General features: G+C 29.8%; 3 protein-coding genes and 1 pseudogene across 3 annotated transcripts; 2 read left to right on the top strand and 2 right to left on the bottom strand.

Annotated features, from left to right (window-relative positions):
- The first annotated feature begins 2,866 nt into the window (after positions 1–2,866).
- Positions 2,867–3,448, top strand: LOC126841265 (lysM and putative peptidoglycan-binding domain-containing protein 1-like). Its single transcript, XM_050577614.1, has one exon. The coding sequence runs from the start codon at positions 2,867–2,869 to the stop codon at positions 3,446–3,448; it is 582 nt and encodes a 193-aa protein (XP_050433571.1).
- A 1,691-nt stretch (positions 3,449–5,139) lies between these two features.
- Positions 5,140–6,142, bottom strand: LOC126841238 (ubiquitin-conjugating enzyme E2 J2-like; annotated as a pseudogene).
- A 2,895-nt stretch (positions 6,143–9,037) lies between these two features.
- Positions 9,038–13,703, top strand: LOC126841266 (uncharacterized). The gene is made up of 4 exons (XM_050577615.1): positions 9,038–9,309; positions 9,407–9,450; positions 13,093–13,401; positions 13,483–13,703. Exons 1-4 carry the CDS (start codon positions 9,260–9,262, stop codon positions 13,674–13,676), a joined length of 597 nt encoding a protein of 198 aa, XP_050433572.1. The 5' UTR covers positions 9,038–9,259; the 3' UTR covers positions 13,677–13,703.
- Positions 13,704–17,375: 3,672 nt separating this feature from the next.
- On the bottom strand, positions 17,376–18,918 carry LOC126841291 (uncharacterized). Its single transcript, XM_050577660.1, has 3 exons — positions 18,790–18,918; positions 18,322–18,458; positions 17,376–17,519 (listed from the first exon to the last, which is right to left on the bottom strand). Exons 1-3 carry the CDS (start codon positions 18,848–18,850, stop codon positions 17,376–17,378), a joined length of 342 nt encoding a protein of 113 aa, XP_050433617.1. The 5' UTR covers positions 18,851–18,918.
- Between the last annotated feature and the right edge of the window lie 7,293 nt (positions 18,919–26,211).

Below are 26,211 nucleotides of genomic sequence, written 5' to 3'. Positions count from 1 at the left end.
GTGTCAACATTTATGTAGTCTCCAAGAAAATATGTATTAATTGTTATAAATGCTTCGATGCGGACCTGTAGATAGATGTGTAGAAGTACAAAATTCGATAAAAGCATAGTAAAAGCCATAATGTGCATACAATTATTTTAGAGTATTAGGGGGATATGATTAGGGCTGATCATCTGTCTATAATAATTTGTCGTCCTTGTTACCCATACATTGTAATTAACAATATCATTAAATATATATATATATTTTTTAATACCTACCAATTGACTGTTGATTCACTCACATATTATATCAACCTATAGATATTTATTAGGGTCAAAGTGTTATTTTTACATTTTGTTTTGGTTTTTCCTCAATAAAAAAAAAATATGAATACAGATTAGTAAGCTTACCATATATGTCATAGCCCCATTATAATTCACTTTGAGTTTAATTTTCTGCCCGTAAGTTCTAAAACTACATCTAAACTACATCTAGTAATTTTAAATATAAGAAAATGTACAATTTTTGGGGGTTTTTCTCAATTTTGAAAACCAAGACGTGAACTTTTTTAATGTTTGACCAAATAAAATATATTTTAGGTATGATTTATGGGCTTTAGACTGCTACATAAAGAAATCCGATCATTCTCTTAGAATATAATATCATTGGTCCAGACACAAAAATAAAACAAATCTTCTCAAACACATCATTGTAACTAATGGGTAACAATATCTTTTCAGCTACACAATTAACTAATAACAAATGATTTATTTGAAATGCATATTTGTTTACTGTTACAAATTATTTGGTATTTATATTTCAAATAATTTTTTAAATAAATCACACCTTGGCATTATCTACCTACTATTAATAAATACTTTTTATTATTATACGAACTTCAAATGTATAACAAGTTTATCCGGTAGTTTGTCTAATAAAAACGCCCAACGTTGTCGAAATCGAATTATGATTATATTTTATGTCGTCCATCATTGTATTTACACTTTGTTTGTAACGAATTGAATCTAATTTAAAAAAAACCGTCTAATTCGTACAAGAAATCGTCATGATTTACATTTAAAACGCGCTTACGATATCCGTTATGATCGAACTCGGACTTTGAACGTAAAATTTGATAGATTTCTCTTGGTGCAAACATTTGTTCGCAATCGCATTCAATTCGGTCAAGTATAGCCAAACGATCCGGAGCGTGCACACTCTGAATGTGTCCGTAAGCATCATGTTATATTTTCCCATACGAACGTTAAAGCGTTGGTAATCATGTATTGTTTGTCTATAATTGCTCTCTGAAAACAACAGTAATAATAATTCATTTTGGCTGCGTACCGATAAACCAGCCATACTTCGTCCATTTGTATACCGTCGTCTTTAACGTAGAACAACGAGCGAACCATGTTCACCGTTTCCGTTAAGAAATACACCGAAGTCATCCGGTAGAGTTTTGGTTCAAAACGACTGTAGTCGGCCTCCAGAAGTAATTTTCTGACCGTAGAAAAATGAAAGTGTGCGCTGAACAGATAACCGCATTTGAGTTGGTCGAATTTCCAAATTATCGCTTGCCTCAGCTGACCGTCGGACACGTTCTCCAAGGAAGTGGGCAAATCAAATTGCTCGTTTACACATCCGGTACTTAACGACCGGACCTGGTGCCATTGTTCCATTAGTTTTGAACGTTTGTCACTTAGTTCACTAGTACACAATGACCTCACGTGGGCTAGTATGAAAACCAAACATGCTACACGGTATTTTGTTAAAAACATTTTAATTCGGTTTGTTATTGCGACTTACAACGGACAATTTTTATAGTGAAAACGAATTATTAAACATAACCTCACACTTTTTAAGAAATTTAAGTATACATACATACTAGCTACTTGTATAAACACCTACACTTAAAACGGCTATATTTTATAGTTTATGACGAATAACGTGCTTTATTTACTGTCGGTGGCGTTGCATTTATTTGTTGCAATATCTACCATATGGTGAACGCAAACGCAAACTCTCCAATGTACTAGTTTGAATTTGAAATGTTTTTTTTATATGATCGCTGTCAACATTAAAACTATGAAAAATATTATTTAAATCGGTTCAAAATATAATCGTCGCTATTTATTTATTTTCTATTGAGTTAAATTAGACTTCAACAACCATTATTCCACTATACAACATTAAACCGTTAATCAGCTATTAAGGCTAGTTAATTATATTACTATCCTATGTATATAATTATTTTATATAATATTAAATTCTTAACTGTTTGCATGTAATATCATATTACAAATTTTATATAGTTGGTCCAAAACATAATCGTTACTATTTGTTTATCGATACGCTTTACACATTTGCACGGTAACGGTAATCTTAAAATTGTTGCTATTTTTCAATGTATGAAAATACAATTTTGGATTCAATAATACTGTCAACGTCAATAGATTTTTACAACACGTTAGTGACTTTGAATGCGGTCAAAATCCGCTGAATTTAGGTACCTATGCAAATAATGATATTTGACCGAAAATTGAATAGGCTAAAACGCATCGAGCGACCAGTACGATATTTGTTAAAATCTTAAATTCAACCGTAAAAGCAGCGATCGAGTCTAGTGACAAAATCGGCAGGTAAGAAATTAACCGTTTACAAAAACAAACTTTGTTTATTATTTGAAAATATTAAGATTTTTTTTTCCTGTCGACGACCGGCACTGTATAGAGATTGCACTCTGGCGTCGTCCGAAAATGCATACAATCTGTGGTAGTTCACTTTTTTTTTGGTAATCCGTACTTGCAGTCGTGCATTTACTTGATTGTGACATCATCATCTTTCATATACAACGCATTTGATCTCGATGATCTCATAACCCATGGACGAAAGAGTCAGCATCCGTGACAGTGGAATACCTCTGAAGAAGTATGGAAGCATCAACAGGAAGTCGAACTTGTTGCCGAACACGTGCTACGTCAAACACGTGGTCACCCAGACCGACACTATACAAGGGTTGGCTCTCAAGTACGGCTGTACAACCGAAAAAATACGGAAAGCCAACCGGCTATTTGCCAACGACAGCTTGTTTCTGAGAGAGCATTTGTACGTGCCCACCGGAAACGTTGTGGTCAATGCCGGAAACGGCAACGACAGGGAAAATATAAAATCACCGCCGTCGGACGAGAATAATTATTACTGTCGAGAAGACTGCAATAACTTTTTGAACAAAATCGACAGTAAAATTGCCAGCGCCAGAGCTCAAGTGATCGACAGCCAGAAAAGGAGTTCCTATTATCCACAAGAACAACAAGTACTGTTTACCTGGCACCGTAGAATACCTAGTCCCGAGTCCGACTCCGACGACAATATACCTTACCCGATAATTGTGACCCAGAACAAAAAAATGTCCGGTTCGCGACTACGTCTGAAACAAAACCAAGAAGAACTGTTTCCTTTGTGATAACAACTGTCAGAATATAATATTATGTTTTTTTTTTCATTTTGACCAGTGAAATCTAAATATGTCGAGAAAAAAATGTAAAAAACATTATTGAAATACTTAAAAAAAAAATGTATATTTTCTAATTATCAAAACAATTTGTCGTGTAAAATGGTTTAACTGTTTAAGCGAAATCTAATTGAAAATATTATGTTTGTGATTGTTTTTTTTCTTCTAGTTTTACGTACAACTTTTGTAATACGTTAAGATTAATTTTAAGTATATTCTTAAAGTGGATGTTAAAATATTATCAATTGTATTACCGCAATAAATTTCAAAAATTGTTTAAATTTCATTGTGAATTTTGAATGATTGTTACCATTGAAATGTGAAACAAAACTATTTACAATTATTATTGTTGTTAATTCTTTATTAGTCAATACATACATAAGAACTGCTAGCATCTCTCTGCACTCATAATCAAGATATTATTGCCAGTTTTTAAATGCTTAGAGCTGTCATTTTCCCTTTACTACAAAAGGATAGACAAATCGTAGGCGAAAGGGCAGAAAACAGCGGTAATAATAGCAAAGGTGTTCACTTCGGAAAAATTATATTCAAAAAAGCAATAGAACTTTAAAAAATACCACAAAGTCAGTATGGTCACGACAGCGGAACGGTAACCATCGCTTGTACATTAAAAAACATATTATGCTCAATAATATTATACACAGAGTATTTATATGGTATATCTAACGCAAAATGAGTTAATCGTTATAATTCATTAAATTAACGAGAGAAAATTTAATACTAATTAAGGATTAGTATCTCAACAAGTAATTACACCAATAGTTACAAGCTCAATAAAATCATCCACAGAATCAAAATATCTAATAAATAACACAGGGTGATCCACTTATCGTGAATTTTATTGGTCTGCAAAAAAATCTGGATATTATTTGCATTTTTATAAACCTTAAAGTAAAGCTCAACGTCTTGCATTAACATCATTGGAGCCAAAAATCCACAAAACTCGTTCAAAACAAACAGAAAGAAATAACACACTAAACACGTTTAATCCTTGTATAAACTTCACTTATTGTGTAATAATTGAAGGGGTGAGTGGATAAAGGTGTTGAGTGACTTTTTTTGTAAAATAGATATAAAAACAATTTGAATTAATGAAAATGTTACAATTTAGCAAAATATTATATCAGTTAAATATGAGTGTTGAGCTTAAAAATTCAAGCATTTGAATATATATTGACTAAAATTTTGCCTTTTGAAGAGTTTTACAATGATCAGCTATCACTTTTATCCACTTACCCATTCAACTAAACTAACTTTAATTATTTTGTAAAGGTTCATTTTATATTGATAAAATGGAAATTCTCTCACCATCGTTTTAATAATATTATATGTATATATTTTTTTAATAATATAACGTCATAGAATATAAGTAGTTTGTGGAATTAAAAGTGATGAATTTAGTGACTTGTGAGGTTAGCGATTGCTTCTTTGAATAAATACTAGTTTGTGTAAAAATTAAAACTATTAAACAATGCTTTTAGTTAGGGAGGTAAAGATGTTTATTCCTTGTATAATGTCATTTGTTGTGTAATAATTTAAGGGGTGAGTGGATAAAGGTATTGATTGACAGTTAAATATGTTAGTTGAGCTTAAAAATTTAAAAAGTTTCAAGTATTTAAATATATATATATTTAATTATATATAACATTTTGACTATTAAGAATTGAAATAACTGTTTGGACAATATTATTTCCTGGTTTGCTGATATCTGAATCCGGTGTATTGATTTCATTTGGTCTGGCCAAGTTGCGTTTTTCAATTTCGTTTTTTATAGTCTGTAAAAATGTAATCAAATAAAATAAAACAGTATAATTACAATTTTAGGTATAAATGCACTTTACCAGACACCCTTTTTTTTTGTATCTTTGTAGCCAGTCGCTAACACCTATTTTTATACATGCAAAAAAAATATACGAATTTCAAGAAGCTATTGAAGAAATTTGGAACTAGAGGAGTCCGCCCAATTGTGACTCGCGATTCGTAAATTTCATTTGTACCCAATTTTATTTTATTGGCAATAAATGCATTATCGTTAATCACCGTTGTGAGTTCAGGAAATAATTCACAAAAATTGTCATCGCGTATGTTAGTTTCCAAACTTTGAGCAGCCAGTTGACGCCTTTCGTAATCTGTCATATTATTACTGCCCCATGTACGAGTGTTTTCCAGCTTAAATGAAGAAATTAAAATTGCACACAAACAATGATTCATTCAATTACCATGAAGCTGAACAATCCAGTGAGTATTGTAGATACACTCCAAGCAGGATTCCACGTATCCGGGCAAAAATCGCTGATTGTTAAGCAGAGTCGAGTGTTTGCTTTAAACCTCCCGTTAGGAGTAAATGCTTGGCGGCATAAATGGAAAATCTCCAGGAAAAACAAGTCCACCCAAGTAATATCCCCCAGCATATGGCGAATCGTCCGGTCCGCTTATAACATAGTACCTGTAAATTCATTGTTACTTTACAATACTAAACTAATAATTGATTTCTACAATTATAAAATACCATTGCAATATGTTTGACGGATCGGGTTCAGCTACTACGTATGGTACTGGGTCATTTTTAAGACGAGCATAATCATGTTTTAATCGAAGTGTAGCAGATGATGTCTTAGGTGGCATAATTCAATTTTGTTCGTATAGTTGTTTACAAAAACTTGTGGAAAAAAGTGCATTCCCACAATAAAATATAATCTCGTTATATTTATCCAGTTTCTATAACAATACAATATCAGAAAAAATAATAATATAAGCTAATGAATTATTATTGAACTTCACTTCAACTAAGTAGGCAATAATTCCAACAAACACGCTTTAAAAATGTGTAATTTATTTAATATTATAGTTATTTTATCGAAAATTTAAACAGAAATTAATTTTATGTACTTTTACATTCAACATAGAAATGTATGAACTATAAATTGGGGAAATATTGATAAAATAGAAAAGACATGGAATAGAAAATAACTAGTTGATCAACAGCTGTTCTGGAGGAGGCAAAGTTGGAACTTAATATTTATTATTATCAACAGTTTTTGGGAGGCAATAATTATTAAATTTAAAACAATCAGTTTGTACAAAAAACTTATAATAAAACGGAATACCTAGTGGCTAGTTGTATTAAATTGCAGTATCTATTTAATAGTTTAATCTAATCTTAAAGAGAAATATTATACTATATGTTATTTTTTTACCAATTAACAGTGGTCAAACTTTTGACTAATACTCGGTCTGTAAATTCTTTGTAAATTGGTCTTATTAATTATAGTCTAATCAAATATAAGGATAGTTATAGAATAGACAATACAATACTGTTTCGACAATATTATTTTCTGGTTCGCTGATATCTGGGTCCGATGTACTGATTTCATTTGCTCTGGCCAAATTGCGTTTTTCAATTTCGTTTTTGATAGTCTGTAAAAATGTAAGCAAATAAAATAAAAGAGTATATTTACAATTGTAGGTATAAATGTACTTTACCAGACACCCTTTTTTTTTTTGTATCTTTGTAGTATTTTTGACATTTTTATGTCTTTGCTATGGCACACACACGGAAAATCTACACCGACACCGCTTATCATAACGACACCGGTTATCATAACGAAAAATAACAGCTGATTTATCTGTTTAGATAAGAGAGATAACAGATAACAGATATGGGTTTTACTTTGGAACACAACCGGAAAAAAATTGACACCGACACCGACACCGGTTATCATAATGAAAAAAAAAACAGCTGATTTATCTGATAAGAGAGATAAGTGATAAGGGAAGGGGTGAGAGTTAGAGATGAAGGATAGGGTGGAAATGGGGCTGGGGGTGGTTATAAGGATGAGGATGAGGTCGAGGTTGAGGATGAGGTCGAGGTCGAGGATGAGGACGAGGATGGGGAGGGGATGTTAAGTTTTTTTATTATGTGTTGTTTTCACAACGAACAAACTTAAATTAATGGTTTATGAATTGATTCAAAATAACTAGCCATGTAAACGTTTTGCCAATAAATCGATTAAGGGCAATTATTAAAAAAAACACTAAAATACTTTTGGCCACAACATAAAATTAATCATCACCTACCATTCGAGTACCGTGGTTACCATTGTCGCAAACCAAGTGTTTATTTTGGGTTATCAACGAAAAATATTTCGAATGGTGTCAAGGCTTTATAAAAAAAAAAAGCGGACGGTGCTCCGCATAACGAGACATAAAAATGTATCCCGTGGTGTAGCGGACTTGTACGCAAGCTGTTAAAAAATAATATGTAGTACCTTTCTTAGAAAAATAACTTTAAGCCAAGCCAAGTAAATCTTTAGGCCATTTTAAACAGATTTTTTTGTAGCAAATGTAGCAGATTTGGGTCCCCCATTGATCTACCGCATATGATAGATTTCGGAGGGCACCAGTTGACTCTAAAACGACGTTAAGCAATTTCCTTATGGAACTACCATCACCATAGGTTTCTTTTATTTAATAATTTGCTTAACTGAACATATAGGAAAGTTTATTACTAATCAATAGGCATTAACAAATATTATAAATGTTCTTGTTACTGTTTATTTACTGTCATGTAATACTAAGGGTTTTAACTACGCTATGTTGTTTTAAATGTATTTTTTTTTTTTACGTCTTTGTTTACAACATTTTTTTTAACCACTGAACTAAATTCTTCATTTAGCAAGCTTATACTTTACACGTGTTTTTCATTTATGTTTGCCAAAAATTAAATTATTTCATCCCGCATCAAATTTAAAAACGTTCGACTTGAAAATACAGCAGACCATTATTTTTTTTAAAAAAAAGTTTGGATTTGTTCCAAATTTATTTCAGGTGTTGTTTTGATACAACTCTACGGTCTACTAGTGTAAATTGAAAAACAAAATTCATTAGTCAGTTTTCTTGGAAAGAGGAAAATTTTTTTGTGGTGTAGTTTTTAGACCAAGAAAAAAAACTTAATTATACAAAGCGGCAAACAAATGTTTTGTACAAATTTTCCACTGATCAATGCTTCAACCATGCTGTCCACAATGTGTAGTACTTATGAATATTATTAAAAATACTGTCATGTTGTTGGCAATTTTTCTATCATAATATTTCATTAAAGAATTTTCATTAAAATGTGCAGACGATGGACATATTTCCAACTTGGAATGTTGGACTACCATCATAGGATTCGTGTATTATATGTGATTTTATCACTTTGAGCTACAATAGTAAATTATTTTGATTACTATAGTTATTATTGATGAGCTATTGCATACAATATATTTTTGTATCTTGGATTTTGCCCTCAAATTCAATAACACCGGCCTGTTTTCCACGTGCCAGGCAAAACGTTTGTGCAGATGTGGTTTGCAAATAATACGAATATCGAGTACACAACGGTGTACTGCTTTTGTGTACGATTTACGAGCAAAAATTCTTTGAAAAAAATATTATGCACTAAGCAAGTACATATTTTTTAGTAAAATTATTTTACATTACAACGAGCGTTAAATTAATATCGGCAAAAATGTCTATAAGATGCTCATAAACAACTCGTGTGTTCTTATGGACAGTTATATTTTCTTGCAAACAAATGTAAATATGGATTTTTTTCGTGCGCAAAAACTTAAAAACATCCGTACCCCCAACTATGTGTCAATCATTTCTAGACTCGTTGACTTTGGTATTATACATACTGAAAACACTGAATATTTTAGTACAGTCGAACTAAATAGTTCATAACAGATCATAACAGTTAACATGATGAATATTACAATTGTTCTCTTGCTTAATCTGGCAGCATACGCGGCGTAAGTACTTTTTTTTTATAAAGAGTGATAATATTTTATCAAATCTAGAGTTTTCGTGTATTCATTTTTATTTTAAATATAAACGTTTGCGTTTCAGGTGTGGTGGCGGCCTGGAACCGCCATTAGCAGGCAGCTTAGATGGTAATTATATAATATAAGATTTGGACATTTGGTATAAAAAATTATAACTTAACGAGGTCGGGGCATAGTGGGGTCAAAGCATATTGGTGACGTGGAGATTTTTAGTACCAATTATTATCGTGACTGATTTTGGAAATAACATTGGATGAGAAATTACATGTGGTAAAACATATTAGGCAAAAATAAAACCCTTATTTTCCACAGTAAACTGTTTTGTTATTATTATTTAGCTTTAAAAATGAAATTGAAAATAAATTGCGGCCTCATGTCGGCGAAGTTGCGCATTATTTAAATCATATATTTTAGTTTAAATAAATGTTTTAAATAAAAGTGGATTATTTATATATCGTAAATAACCATACTAATACTGATTAAGTTAATTATTAAAAGCGATTAATTAAATTTAATCATGACTATATAAATATTGATCACGATAAACATTTTCAGTCATGATAAATATTTTTAATCATTGTTGTTCGTAGTTAAAGGGATTGCATGCGGTATATTTTTAAAGAGTTGTGAATAGGCAATATTTAAGAAAAAAGAGATTTTAATAAATTTCGACAATGTCAATTAGTTTACCGGTAAATTTTTATAAGTTCTAAGATATATTTTTAATTTAAATATTGTTTCTATCAGTAAAAGCCATTGTGGTATATTTTAGACCGAAAAATCAGAAAAAATGTCAACTACTTAGGAAGTTTCAATTTCAATTTTATAAAAAGATTCGAGCTCTTCGGCTACTTTACTATGTTATGTAGGAAGCCGATATTTATTAAAAATGTAAGTTTCTTGTTGTTAAACAAATGAAATTTGCAATTTTATTAATAATATAAAAATCTGTTTCCTACATGACCTAGTAAAGTTGGCGAAAAACTCAAATCTTGATTAGGATAATATAATTAATTTTTATTAACCTAGTAATTTTGGGGATAACAAAAAACACTAGATAAAAATGTCTTATTATTATTATTTTTTTTTAAAACTATTTATTTACAATAAGACGTTCCTAGCTAGTGCTATCTACATCTAAGGATATGCAATATACACTGCAGTTTTAATATTTTATATATTTGGAAGTCTTTGTGTACATTTTTGTTGCGTTCGAACCAGGGAACGTTAGCTATTATTCTTAATACCTTATTTTTGGAAGGTTTGAATTTTTTCCAAGTGTGTAGGTGCACAACTACCCCAAATAGAGCAAGCGTAGGTGAGTAGTGGACGTAGAATTTGCTTGTATATTAATAGTGAACAAAAAACGTCTTATTTGTAAATCTGATATCTCTATTTATGTTTAAAAAAAATTATGATACGAAAACATGTTATACGCAGTTTTTTAGTTTAAATGCTATTATTCATCGAAGAATTAGACAAATGCTCATTACATTTTATAAATGCGTAAACATTAGTCCTAATTAAGTTTTATAAGTTAAATGAAGTTATAAATAATATTATTGAATTATACAATGATTATTACTTAGTCACTAAAAACATTATTCGTATGTACCTACAAAAAAATTAATTTTTTAATCATCTTACTTTATTAGCATATATAAGTTAAAAATGTTATTCTTGATTAAGTTTATATTTTTAATTATTAGATTAACATAATCATGATTAAAGACTTAACTTTCTATATTTCACTTAAGTAAAAATTACCAGCTCGCGTGTCGGTCACTTTTTATGAGAATAATCTACTAAAAGTTTAAACTGGCCGATTGATTGGTGTATTATAGTATTGTAAAAAAAAAAATAACTACTTAATTGCCATAGGATTTTTCTAAATTCTAAATTATAAAATTTATTATCATGTATACAATAAAAGTATTAAATTCAATAAAAATTACTGGTATAAATCTAAACAGTACAATCCAACAATTTATTATTAAATTATTGTGTTTGTTTCTTCGGGTTTAGTAGTTATTTTAGGTTTTACTAATTAAAAAAGAAGTTAGGCTATAGAAATTTTGAAATAAAACGACATAGTCCAAACTGTCTATCCTTTTCAGCGTAAAGTGCCGGTATTTTATTAATATTTTACTGTACATCGGTTGTATTATTCAAAAAATTACCCCCTTCAATTTAAAAAAAAATTCAACCATTTTTTAAAAAGCTATAGCGTGCCGTAATTTTAAATTGAAAAAATTGTACATTTACATTTTTAGCGACTTTGAAAAGAATTGGTTACATTTCTTTTCTTTATTTTTGGTCGTGTTAGAGTTAGTTATCTTTTAGGTAAGATTTTTTATCTATAAATTTGTTACATAAAGAAATCGCTTTTTAATGGTTCGGGATGAAATAACAGAAAATTAAATATACCTTATACCTTCTCAGTACAGACGATAAATCGATTCAATATAATTATGAATCTATACATATTTTTACACAATAAAATATGATTAAATTACCCTAATTTTCAGGAAAAAGCAGAACTTTTCCAAAAGCATTTAACAAATCCTTTTAAGCCCCACGAAACTGCAAAAAATACTGAAAAAATCCTTTCTGTTCATAACGACCCCCAAATTGCTTCTCATTACTTGCAATCACACCTCAATAGTCTTCAAACCTGGTACAATGATTGGAAAATCAAAATTAATGAAACTTAATCCTGTCATATTACATTCACTCTCAAACAAGGAATCTGCCCTCACGTTACTCTAAACAATGTTCAAATACCCTCATCAAATACTATCAAATACCTTGGGGTACACTTTGGTAAAAAACTAAACTGGGCATACCACATACACTCCACTAGAACTAAACTAAACTTACGTCTTAACATTCTTAGAAGATTTCTTCATTCTAAATCGAAGTTGCCCCTTCACACAAAACTAACCATTCATAAACTCTTACTTAAGCCGCTATGGAGTCCAAAGCTGGGGATCAGCTAAGAATTCGAACCTTAACAAAATACAAGTCTCACAAAATAAAATACTCCGTCTCGTCACCATTTCACCACCTTATATATCAAACCATACTCTACACTCTGATTTACAAATAAAAACAATAACGCAAGTTGCCAAAGACTACTACAGACGATACCACAATTCTCTTCAAAATCACCCAAACCCCCTTGTAAATAATCTCACATTACCCTCAATGCCCAACAACCCACCAAAGAGACTTAAAAGGAAGTGGTGCAGAGACCTTCTCACTATCAATTAATTAAAAAACGAAGTTAATAAGAGTGTCGTCAGTGGACGGCTTTTTTTTCATACTTTCAATGTCTATAATTTACCTGTCATCGTATATACTTATTATACTAAAATTGTATTAGATCGTGTATGTAAAATAAAGGAGAAAAAAAAAATCACCCTAATTTATTTTTATTTTTTGGGGTCAATAAAAAAATTGCAGCATGATGTCGTTGACTTTTCGTCGAGACTAATCGTCTGACATTTAAACCGGTCAATTGGGAAAGTTATAATGTTGTAAAAAAAACTAACCAACCAATAAATAATTACTTCAGCATTATTTCCAACATTTAACGTGTCTACTGTAAAACAAACCCATACATTAAAACTAATACCTCCTCAGCCAAGTTAAAAATAATAGAACTAAACTCGATTACAAAACGATGAGAGCTACATTCGTTTTTAAGATTATATTATTGATATATCAGTCGGTAACACTTTGTTTTAGGTGATGAATGGGAGTATGAAGATGTCAACAATAACATTGAACTTAGTAAGCCAATTCAACCGATTAGAGTACCAACGTCTGAACGGCATGGATCAGTTGAAATTAGTGAAACAATTGAACCGAGTGAACCGATTGGACCGAGTGAACCGATTATTGAACCGAGTGAAGTAGCTAGTACTTCACGCGGTGTGACTCCCAGTAACAGATATCCAATAGGTGTGTATTATGACTACCATGGTGATCCAGCAGTGGCGTCACGTGACGGATCGAATCATAGTAATGAAGGTACACAGAATTTCACAAGTACAGGTAAGTGTAATTCGACCTCGGCGTAGAGTTATTATCGTGTTACATTATATCACATTTAATTTATTGAAAACGTTTCAATAGGTGTAGTCACCATCTTAGATTCCGTAACCCAGTCGTTTGACGGCGAAACACTCGTCATTAACGGCATCTACGTCCCAGAAATTCAAGCAGAAGATCTACGGTGGATACAATGGGGTGAAGGTACACTCAAGATCAACGGGATGGAAAATGAAAGATTCAAGGGAATACCAGGAAAGGGAACCCTGATTTTTTAATCAAGCAATAAGTCTACAATAAAAAATAAAAACCCATGTATCTAATTTCAAAAATTACAAACTGATTATATCCTAATTTAAAAAAAAAATGAAAATAAAAGAATATATTAAATACCGTATTTTGTAGTACTATATTTTATTTATTCAAAAATTATACCATAATAGTTCATAATATAATCACACATAACATCAAATTTATAATCGAATCGGTCATTTCAAAAACGACATGGGTAAGTCTCTGTTTTTTCAAAAAAAATGTATGTATAAATTCGATACTTCTAGTTAAATAGTTAAGTATTATTTTATTATTACCTATTTATTATTATTTATACCTACATTTTAGAAAACGAGTTGCTATTCCTTTTAAAAACAACTCAAGTTAAGTATGTTTTGGCCAAAGGTTGACTATATTTTAAAACTATGAATCACAGATAATATAATACAAGTCATACAATAGGAAAATATTTTTTAAAGTTTTTACTTAATTTTTCTACTCCTGCGGTATGACATATTTTATAAACTTATATTGTAGATATATCAAAGAGTGGTTCAGGGTTCCACCAAGGAAAGTTACAGGTATAGTTATCAACTAAAAAAAAAATGAAATCTATCATCGCCTCCTAGTTTTTGGTTTTTGTCAGTTTTTAAGCATATATTAGAATATAGAATAAGTCATTTTTAAAATGCTTACAGGCATGCAGTAGGCCAAAATGAAAACTGATATCAAATTCATATAATAATGTTAGCGCTAGGAGGTTTATAGCTAGCCATCTAAAAACGTAAGTAAAGTAAAATAGAAATTGCTTGTGCATAGTTTACGGGAAATCCCGATTATATATATATATATATATATATATATATATATATATACTACTTTGATATACTGACAAAATTATGACAAGTTTTAAACAAAATATTAGCAAATTGACTATTATAGATGACGCTAGATTAACATGTACGAGACATTTTTAACGATAATACATATTACATACATTAATTGTAATTAAATTGTCTAACTAACGATTAAATCTAAAATTTACTACAGTTTTTTTTTTAAGTAAAATCAATTTAGTATTAATTTTCACTATTCAGGGGGCTCCATACAGACCATTTTTAAGGAGTTTTGTATAGGCAATATTTATGAAAAAATTGGCTTAAATAAATTTCGACCATGTCAATAAATTTACCGGTTAATTTGTACAAGCTTCAAGGTATTATTTTTAATTTAAATCATTTTGTCTATGAGTAAAAGCCATTTTAGTTAATATAACATACATTTTTTGTTCCATCGCACAGGCTCAATCAGTAGTCCGATAAGTAATATGAAAACAGATTTGAATTCGTCATGAAATTTACTTGAGATCGGTCAACGTACTTTTTTGATATCTTATTCTTACTATGTATAAAACACGTTTGAACATTTTATAAAATTTCAACATTTTAAATAAAATTTAGAAAGGGTTAAAATTAAAAATTGAAAAAAGTACCTCGACCGATCCTAAGTAAACTTCATGAAAAATTCAAATCTGTTTTTAGATTGCTTATCGGATCACTGGTTTGGCCTGTGCGATGGAATGAAAATAATGTGTTTTGACTGAAAAAATGGTCTATATGGAGCCCCCTTAAAATACTGTTGGAAACATTCCGCATTTGCCCAGTCGGAATTCTTTATTATTTTGACAAATCGGGAACGACGTCAGATAGTCCGCAGATAACTGCTTCAGCCCATAATGGTAATTCCTTACCATCGCCAGTGTATCATTGGAGATGCAATGAAGACATCTGCTCGGCATGCAGTAGTTGACCAATCCGAATACATCAGTTTTCTCCAGACTGATAGAATTCTACAAAACAATACTTAATTAGCAATTAAAATTAAAAAAAAAAAAAATTAATTAGATTTAACTGTGTTAAAATTTTTAATATGAGATTTATCATAAGTCAATAATTTTCAAGTATAAATATATATTTTTACTTGTAAGTCGTCAGACACTTAGGAAAATATAAATATGTTGATTTAATCATTCTAGCCTGATGTTAATGGTGGACTCCAGGTCTTATGTACACACAAACAAAATGTCAAAAAATAGTAAAAACTAATTTTTTTCCTCCTTACATTAATACAACTATTAATTTCAAAATTACTTTGGACATACTATATTTTAAAACTTGAGATTTATATATGAGAATGAAAGAATAGTAAACATAAAAAAATGGAAAATATCGATTTCGGATGAAAATGTTCATACTACCTTTTGCAACTGGTGGACTCAATTAAGATATCGCCGCCTCGGTAGAACAATGATGACTCGGCTGCAAAAATTGAAATTTTACAGGAGAACGAAAAAATCAAATTATTTTTCACTAAAATGTTAATAATTCACGAATGCACAGTTAATTATTACAACTAAATTATTACAACTACAGTTGCATCGTTTTGCTACCTCATGCGTTCGATATATTTAAACACATTGAAGCATTTAGCCCATTTTACTAAATTGTGCAGTTAGGCAGGATCATCATGCTGTTGTTGGAATGCATAAAGCGTAACCGGTCATCGCCCAAAGACTTGCAAAATTCGAACGGAATACTTTTGAGCACAGCCACATGTTGGCGGTATCTCTGCGTATTAAAGTCTTGCATTCTATTCTTACGTGCACAGTGCTTAAGTTGTGACAGTTTAAAATTAAAAACAAAAATAGAAGCAAGATAATAATACATTTACGCTGTTTACGAATTTCAAGTCGAAAATCGGAGGAAGGAGCTCGCGTCAACTCTCAAAGCTGGCAGGCGTAGGGAGTGGTTTTATATAGTTAATAAATCGCCAACTTAAAGCTTTAATACTTAAGAAAATTATATTGTTGTTCAATACAATATTGATATTGCATCATTGATAATATTACAATAATAACAAAAATAAATAATTTAACTAATAATACTGTTGCAGCGCGCACTTGCGTCCCTGACAAATGTATGGTGTGGCGGCGATCGTCTGTGGCCGCTGTCGCCAGTCGCTACCACCTATTGTTATATATGCAAAAATATGCAAATTTCAAGATGCTATTGAAGAAATTTAGAACTAGAGGAGTCGGTGGACTCCTCTAGTTCTATTTTGATTTGTACTGATTATAAGATACCATTGCAATATGTTTGACGGAACGGGTTCAGCTACTACACATGGTACTGGATCATTTTTAAGACGAGCGTAATATTGTTTTAATCTAAGCGTAGCAGATGATGTCTTTGGTGGCATAATTATATTTTGTTCGAATATTTGTTTAAAACAACTTGTGGGAAAAAATTAATTCCCAAATAGATACATGAACATACCGGTGCGCACAATAAAATATAATATTTATCTCGTTTCTATAACAATACAATTTCTGAAAAAATAATAATATAAGCTAATGAATTATTATTGAACTTCAACTAAGTAGGCAATAATTCCAACAAACACGCTTTAAAAATGTGTAATTTATTTAGTATTATAGTTATTTTGTGGAAAATGTATACAGAAATTAATTTTATGTACTTTACATTCAATATGGGTGGTAAGTTGTAATGAAAAATGTATGATACTGTGAAATATTGATAAATATGGCAATAAACGCTTGAAAACTCATTAATTATTTATTTTCCTAAATATCCTTCAGGTGTGCAATATATTTTATCTTTTATAGGTACAATTAGATCCATACATTAATATGTATTTAAACGCCTCAGGGACTTTAAATAATCATCATAGATGTGCTTTGCCTGACTTGATGATTCGGCTCCACTACTGGCATCACCACTCGTCGCTTTCATTTCTCCTTTTGGGTTGTTACCACTGGCTGCCATGTCCTTTATATAAAACAAAAATTAAATTGAAAAGATGCACGTTTTTTATAATTATAAAATTAATTAATTATAACATGTACATGTTATTTGTTCTGCGATGACTATTTATACAAATTAAAGTATTATAATATGAAGTATAGCAAATAAAGAAGTAATAACAATTTTATTGAAAAATAGATAATGGTATCTTTTTATTTTTATAATATAATAACAGAATAAGATTTTTAATATTTGGACACATTTTTATCTCATAACAAATGTTAGATGCCATCTGTGTAATATAGAATAGATAATTGCTAAGATACAAAATACTTTTTCGAGGTATAGTTGATTGTGTAAATACTAATTACACAGTCAATTATTGATTGGTTGTTTTAAGGCACCTTAAATTTTCTTACAAGGTTACTACATCTTTTATTTTTCATATTTGTTTAAAATTAATATCCATCATTAAACCCTTCTGACTCACACTATTTCTATTTTCATGGCATATTGATGAACTGTATAAGATATTGTTTAATCACATAATACAGTGTACAATAATCATACAACATGCTTATGATTGTTTTTAGGCAATAAATACTAAGTCAAACATTAAATACTGTATTTAAAGGACTAGGTACATGGTTTGATTGTATAACCAATACTATAAATATAAAAATATCAAATATTTGATTAAATGCCAATAAACATAAGTTTAGGCTTATTTAGTAATTACTCCGTTTGTATCTAACCTATATACATTTTTGTTTTTTTTTATTAAATAAAATAAACGCCAACTGATTTTTACATATTAATTATATACCTCTCTAACTTGACGTTGTTTATCATCGATATTATAATCGCCTTCTAATTGTTGCTTTGCCTGACTTGATGATTTGCCTCCTCTACTGGCACCACCAATTGTCGTTTGCATTTTTTCATTTGCTTTGGTACCACTACCTGCCACGTCAAAAACAAATACACATGTAACAAATGTTGTAGACAAAGTTTGTTAATGCACTAAAAGTGGTAGGCTTTGATATGTGTCCTAGAAATCTGGCAACAGCTTTTGTACTCTACAATAAGGTTTTGTAAATTTTACCGTAATAGAATATTAATAAATATAGCGGATTCGTTTAAAAAGAGTAAAAAAATGAATAGGCTGTATACAAATTAAAAACAGAATATGTAGTGTGCAGCTATAACCGAAGAATGGTTATGGTTGTACGTTTAAACCTGTACATCTATGGTCTAATGTATACAAATATATTTATCACACAGAACGACATACCTGAGTGTATGTTTGTTAATATCACAAAAGCCAAAATCAACACGATTCTTAAATGGTTCATGATACTCGGAACTCTAATGTAAAACTAATAAGGAATGATAAAATTTTAACAAATGAGCAATACCAACAGTTCACGGTTATAATTCTAAATAAAATATCAGAGTACAATTTTTAAAAACACAATAGTTGAACACTATAATCGGCTGTTACACAAAATACACCAGCTATGTTGTTTTTACTGGCTTTGTACCTCACTTGTTTGTTTTGTACATGTTTTTTTTTATGTTTGAAAAATACTTCTTATATAATTTAAGTTAAATGGTAAATGTATGACGAAAACAGTATTCGTTCTAAGTCTTGTATACTTTAATACACTCGACGCATCAAAACGTTTGAAAGTAATCTCTTAAGCCAATTATCTTTTCAAAATTATGTGCCCCAATGCTAATTAATAATTGAGCTTGATTTATACTGTACTGGCTTGCCTACTTGCTTGGTTTGAACTATACTGCTTAAGTGGAACTTGTTTTATACTCTACAGTATGCACGTTTAAACTATACTATTTTTTAATGTACTTGTTTAGGCTGTGCTGGTTTGGATTCTGTTTGGTTTAGACAGTGTGGAGATTTATTGTGCTGAATTCATACCATTTCCAGACTCGCATCGAAACGATAAAATATTTTTAAAATTTTTTGTCTTCAAATGTTTGTAATATAAAACATATGTTACCATTTAAAAAAAACCAAAAATCCCCCCCCCCTCCTTTTTGGCTTATAAAGATTGGTGATAAAAATTGTCAAAACATAGAAACATATAGTACAATGTGTACCAAAAAATCTTTGAAAAAAATCTTGTTCAATATATTAATATAATCCGAGAAAATGAGTGTCTTATCCTTAATGAACCATCCTGTATATATCACCCTGTACCCTGTACAATGTTTTTTTTTTTAAGGAAAGTCTACCTAATGCAGTAACTGCTTTACTTATGCGACAAATACATCACGAATCCCGAGTACCCTTCGAAAATGGTAATCGTCAATTGGTCTATGATCTGATATTGTCATGTATTATTGTATCTATATCGATCTTTATTTTACAGACCTTATGAACGATAAAGTAAGTTATTACCTTAAATTTGGAAATATTTTGTATGTGAATAGTAATTAAAAACAAAAAATTAATCTGTTTAGCGAGATGGTGTAAATTTTGGGTTGTATAGTTGCGAATGGACGGTAATAGATATACGTTTTAAAAAGTTGATGATTTTAGCGATGACAATGAATAATGCGAATCAGTAACGATTAAAGTAAATGCTTTTATAAGTTTCGCCGGATTTCACGATTTACAAAATAAGATTAATTATTAACAATACGGTCGACGGTTGTAGATTAAAGATAATGGTGGACGGCCGTCGGTCACAACGATAAACGAACTATTAATAAATACATAATATCAAATGGGTGATGTCTTCTTATCTGTTTTATCTGTTGTGTTCCTACTTCCTAGCGGTGCGGTATTAAATATTGATGTAGAGAAGATTAGGTGACGCCACTCCAACCAAATCAGTGGGTCAAGAAATTACGGCATTTTACTTTATAACTTATAAAAACTTAATCGTAAACCACTATACAACCTTCTGAACCACTTGGATTTTTTTAACATGGATATGTCATTGGGCTGGGGGGTCAATTGGAAAAACTTCCAATTTTTTATCTGTGTACACCGTAACTTGGAAAAGTTGTATACAGATAAAAAAAACACACATCAGAGTAAAACCAATACCTCCTCCGCTTTGCATCGAAGCTGAAATATACTTTTGAGAAAATTCAATTTTAAGATTAAACCTGCTCCAAAGTGGTTAATATTAACTTTTAAAGCTTTAATTTCAATACTTTGCAATTATATTTGTTATCCGATTTGTTATTTTAATTTCAAGTTACTTAGTTAAATCTTAGCCAGGCACCATAATTTAACGTTATGGCTATTAAGCAATATGTTTTTATTACACCTAACTGCCTAATTTGATTTTTGTGGCAGTTTACCAATTTAAATCAAATATTTTATACGCCATATTGAGGAATGTGGCATTTATGTTTTTTTTTGTTAAATTAATTTATTGCTTCAACAGGAGATCAATGCTTTAAAAATATAGTTGAATATAAGCTGTCGACTATAATGTCGCCTATTGTTCGATTGTTTGTACAAATTTCACCGTTTTCCACGATAATTATTGTTACTCTATGTAATAAGTATCGAAAAAGAATCAAAATATCAACTGTGAGAAATCGCTCTAAATTTTTGGCAAAATATTCTTCGTTTAAAAAGTTAAACAAGTCTATATTATTATGTTACCGTTTAAGTTTAAAAAGTGGACCTTCAAGAAATTTTTTAGACCCTTAGGTCCTGTTCTATGACTTTTTAGTCATTATTTGGCTATATTCGTTTCCTTTGACTACTTTTTGTATACTTGAATTTCACTCCACCCTTCCTCATATTCTAAATTTTTAAATTTAGTAACTCCAAAAGTAATAGTTACCCAAAATTGGTTACCGGCCAATCTACATATTTAGACAATTATTCTTAATTTAAATAGTAAATTAAATATATAGGTTGCTATTTGAGTTACTGAAAGTTGATATGGTTATGGAAATAAGATTATATAAGAAATAAGGCTATTATTTATTATTTTTATAATATTGTAAAATATGATAACCAAATACGTTTTCAAAAAAGTAATACTACAAAATTGCTTTTATTCTAAAAAAAACCAAGCGTTTTACCATTAATAAATCACCTTGTATATTTATATATATGCCTTACCCTGTGGGATTCTGATAACCAGTGGACTTGTTGGGTTGTCCTGGCTTAAAATGAGGCCCCTATTTTTTTTCCCCACCAATTTTAATGTTATCACCATATTGAATATTTGTTAATGGTCATTTATAAATTGTTAAAAAAAATTGTTATAGATACCAAAAAAAAACTGTTTTTATCATAGTACGAAAATGGGATAAGTACAACTAGTATTTTTTGGCATTTTAAAAAAATTAACTCTTTGCTGCGTCGTTACTCCTAAATCAAAAGGAAAATCAAATTTTACCTAGACAAAGTTTGTTTTTCTTTATCTTACTTTACTATATTTCACCATTTTTAATATCAACTACATGGACATTTTTTTTTTAAACTTAACTGTACTCATTCTATCTTTAAGCTATGATTAATATACTTGGTTTTAGTGTCAAATAAAAAAAGTTTTATTAAAAATGCCCATTGTTTTGTATTCCAATCAATTAAAAAATATTTCTAATTGCGGTGACCATAAAAGACAATGTTCAACAAATAAAGGCGTTTAATTTTAGGCCAATACGAATCAATAATAATTGTTAGAGAGTGAGGTTTTTGTATAATTTCGCTCATGGCGCATGTGTTTCAAAAGTTACACCTAGTTCAAAAGTAACTAAAAATTTAAAAGTATGATTTTCCATGGAAATGTTATTTATCGAATTCTCACCTAAGCGTTAACCCGAATACTTATTTTTTTTTCTTAAGAAAAACACTTTGGTGACTTGTGGTGCGTTACCTTTTCCACTGTTTACATAAATGAAAATATACCAATCGTTTTTACACGTTCAAAATACGTCGACAAATTCAAGGTCTTAAGAAATTCATGGCCAACTCGACTTATTGACGATTTTCTATAATAATAAAAAAAAACAACCTATGTGAATAATTTTTGGTTTTTTGTAATACAATGTTATGTCAAGGTCGTTGTAATTTTCTCCCTTCAGTAGGACGATTTAGGAAGGGGTGATTTAGATATTTGTATTTTTTTTTTTTTAAGTAAAATCAAATTTGATTGAACTTTGAAGCTTATAACCATAGCTTTTTGACATTTTTAAAAAAAAAATTCGATTTCTACAATAGTCGTTAAGCATTTTAACGACTTAATTAATTGTTTAATCAGATAAATTAGATTATTATTTTTTATATTTTAATATCCACGTTTGAAAGGGTTTGGTTAAACGTCGGTTTTGTTGATATCTTAAATAGCTTTGTTTTTGTTAACTGTTTAAAATTCACTTTTTTCTGTTTATATTTGAAGGGCTGCGGGGAAAAAAGATCAATGTCAATTTTTGTTCATTCTGAGAAAATCATGTTTTTAATTTCAAAACGTAATACATTATGCTGACCCAACTGTATTGGTTTTTTTTTCTTTATTTCACTTTTTCAAGCAGTTTTGGGCATTTAGGGTACAGGAAAATTATATCTAGAATGGAACTATAACATATAACATTTTCTCAACAATATCTGCGGTCAAATGAAAATATATCATTGCATTTATATAGACAGACAATCGTATCCACCCAGCGTTTGTTTAAAAATGATTTTATCACTTTCAGTTATAATAATTTCTGTAGACCTATGACCTCCCCCTCCCCACTATGCCTTGACTCAAGTGTACTGGCTTTATTTCTGGAAAAATGTTAACGAAAAGAACGATTACTTTCTAACAAGTACAAATTTCTTTAACTAGAGGCCAACATTTGGGTTTCCAAACCATAATGGTTAAGGTTTTGTTTTATACTCTGAATTTCCGTTGTATGAAATGCGCAAGTATATTATAAAAAACAACACACAGTTAGTATTATTTTTTTTTTTGGTCTATTTACGTTAAATTCGTATAGGTATGAAAAACTTATGAATAATAATAATACACATAAAAACACTCCATAATGGTAGATGTACACAGATTTTTCATACTATTAAATTAGTTAGTATATAAAAACCCTTGAAGTTTTATTATGTTAAACATATTCGATATAGACACAAATGTGTTGCATACCTTTAGGCAGAATTAACAAAAATTACTAATGAGAACATTTGAAATACGTATATAATGTATAAAATTGAAAACACGTTTTAACTCGTGTTATTTATTGAAATAAGAAAAAAAAACGTACTTTGATGAGTTGTTTTCTATGCTCGTTCAAACAGTTACAGTCATACACGAATGTACTAAATAAGAAACTTTTCGAAAACAAAAACAACAACTTTTAAATTGACCTAGTTGTATTATTTGAAGTCTCCAGCGTTCAAACGATTTTGATTATTATTATATGTTGGGTCCATTTATTTTTACTACTCTCATGGAATATTTATTAATTAATTTAAGTATTTATTAATATTAATAAGATGTTGTATACAAATTGTGTGATATAGTACACAAAACAAACCATTAACATACCTACATTAACCTAAAAAAGTGGCTGATAAACTCAAATATTTTTACAGAATTGAAATCTAACCATCTTGAGTGGGCGTAATTATGTCTGGCATAAAATGTCTAACAAACAGGCCACTTTAACCCCCTTGAGACAGCCTATTGTATACTACGTTCTATATTTATAATGAATCCATATAATACCTAGTTCCTACACATCAAAGACAAAATGTTCCCATTACTCCTATGAAACAAAAAGAGGCAATTTAATGAATTAAAAAAAAAATGATAAAATTAAAAAACAAAAGAAATTATTACAAATTAATAAGAAAAAACTGCTTTAATAAATATTATATATTCATGTATAATAATTATATATGTACAAGGAAATACAAATTATAAAAAAATGATACAGCTGATAAAACGAAATATAAATCCTCCAATCTATCCTTAATCATTATCCTAAACAGCCTCTATATTGAACTTGATAGTATTTTTTTTTTTTTTTAGAAGAAATATTTATCATTGTATAATAACTTTTAAATATGAAGACAAAACAGGGACTGTAATAGGAGCGAGGAATTATACAATTATGAAACTAAGCAATATATCTAGGCCAAATGGCAAACGCTTTTCTTTTTACTTAACTTTAAAAGTGTTATCTTTTCTCCCATCTCTTTAAAGGCAATTAAAACTAAGTGTTGCCTATTTAAAACAATAAGTGTAATGCAATAAATACCGCGATTTCCGTAGAAGCCAAAGTAGTACGGCTCTTGTTTATTTGCTAGTGTTCGCACTTGCGTTCAGGCTATCAACCCGTTTATTTTCGACTAGAGCTCTGCCACATTTATGCACCACTTATTAAAAGGCACCTTAGTAGTTGTTAGGTAAAAGGTATTAAGTAATTTGATTTACATTAGTGTGTGTGTTTATAACGTTTTGTGTACTAAAGTGCGTGTACGACAAAGCAAAATGTACCAATTTTTTCAAGTAAAAATGTAGGGAAAAAATCCGTGACGGCCGGGCTGCTTAGCAGGTTAGTGTAAAAATCGTATATCCATGTAAAAATGTTTTGGCCAAGTAAATAAATACAAATCTAAGTAACAATTTTGGTTCCTTTTAATTTGATCAATACAATATGATATTAACACAGTTTTATTGGGCTAAAATATGTATATTATTTTTTATTTGCCTCTTTCTGTACAGAACAAAGTGGAGTATTTTTGTTGTTATTATTAAATCCCAACAAAAACACTTCTTTAACTCAGTGTAAATGGTCATTAAATAAAAAAATAGTGTTTCAGCATAAGCCAAATACATGATATAATATGGGAACTAAGTAAATACTATAATGTAATATATGTACTATATATATCGTGACAAAGAAAAATCTGTCTACATATAAACCAGTCGTTGAAAAACTTAAATTTATTTTACTTGGCCGAAAGTTTGTTTCCCTACTTCCGATCTAGTAAATATAGCACTTGTTATAATAGGACTATAGTAGTAAAACAAACTTCGACTTCCGGACAAGTAGATTAAATTAAAATTTTTTCATGACTGGTTTAACATGTAGACAGATTTTTATTTGTTGGAAACGATGTATAATAGCCATACAATACACTAAAGTTTTTATTTAGTTTCTATATTATATCACGTATTTTAATGTTTATGTTGAAACTTAGCGACCATTTAAACTGAGTTAACGAAGTGTTTTTGTTGGGATATCAGTAGTTGTTTTATACATGAGTAAATGTGAATGCAAAATATAGTAATACGATTTTTAGTAGAGAATTAAAAACGGTACGTTTTGAATTGTAGCCCCTCATACATTGAAATACAGATGTTAATTTTTTTTTCATTCCTTGATTACCAGTAATGAAAACATTGTTTAGGTAAACAAATATTCCCATATCATCAAGTAGCTCACAACAGGTACTAGTGCCGTGAAAAAGCTTATTTTATTATATTATAATACTGTAGATATTAGTAAAACCAATGTTGTACCTACTTTGTAGTAAACACAAAGTCTTATTTATAGGATAGTAATAATATAATTGTATATTTGTATAACAAAAGTTTAATAGAAGATTAATTTATTTATTCCGAAGTAAATTTTTTGTACATTGTGTTGTAATAATTTTATGGCATGGGAGATAATTTATATAATTTTATATTTGTATTAATAATTAAATAAG

Source organism: Adelges cooleyi, unplaced genomic scaffold (genome assembly GCF_023614345.1).
Source record: "Adelges cooleyi isolate 19-005CV unplaced genomic scaffold, UGA_ACOO_1.1 ACOO_flye_CR_arks_rails_tigmint_CR_PRNA_38, whole genome shotgun sequence".
Taxonomy (NCBI): Eukaryota; Metazoa; Arthropoda; class Insecta; order Hemiptera; family Adelgidae; genus Adelges; species Adelges cooleyi.
This window is presented reverse-complemented; position numbering and strand designations above follow the sequence as displayed.

Coding starts and splice junctions, on each gene's coding strand:
- LOC126841265 (XM_050577614.1), top strand. CDS start 2,867: ATGGACGAAAGAGTCAGCATCCGTGACAGTGGAATACCTCTGAAGAAG.
- LOC126841266 (XM_050577615.1), top strand. CDS start 9,260: ATGATGAATATTACAATTGTTCTCTTGCTTAATCTGGCAGCATACGCG. Junction 9,451..13,092: donor ATTAGCAGGCAGCTTAGATG/GTAATTATATAA, acceptor ACTTTGTTTTAG/GTGATGAATGGGAGTATGAA. Junction 13,402..13,482: donor ACAGAATTTCACAAGTACAG/GTAAGTGTAATT, acceptor ACGTTTCAATAG/GTGTAGTCACCATCTTAGAT.
- LOC126841291 (XM_050577660.1), bottom strand. CDS start 18,850: ATGAACCATTTAAGAATCGTGTTGATTTTGGCTTTTGTGATATTAACA. Junction 18,459..18,789: donor ATTAACAAACATACACTCAG/GTATGTCGTTCT, acceptor TTGACGTGGCAG/GTAGTGGTACCAAAGCAAAT. Junction 17,520..18,321: donor AACAACGTCAAGTTAGAGAG/GTATATAATTAA, acceptor TTTTATATAAAG/GACATGGCAGCCAGTGGTAA.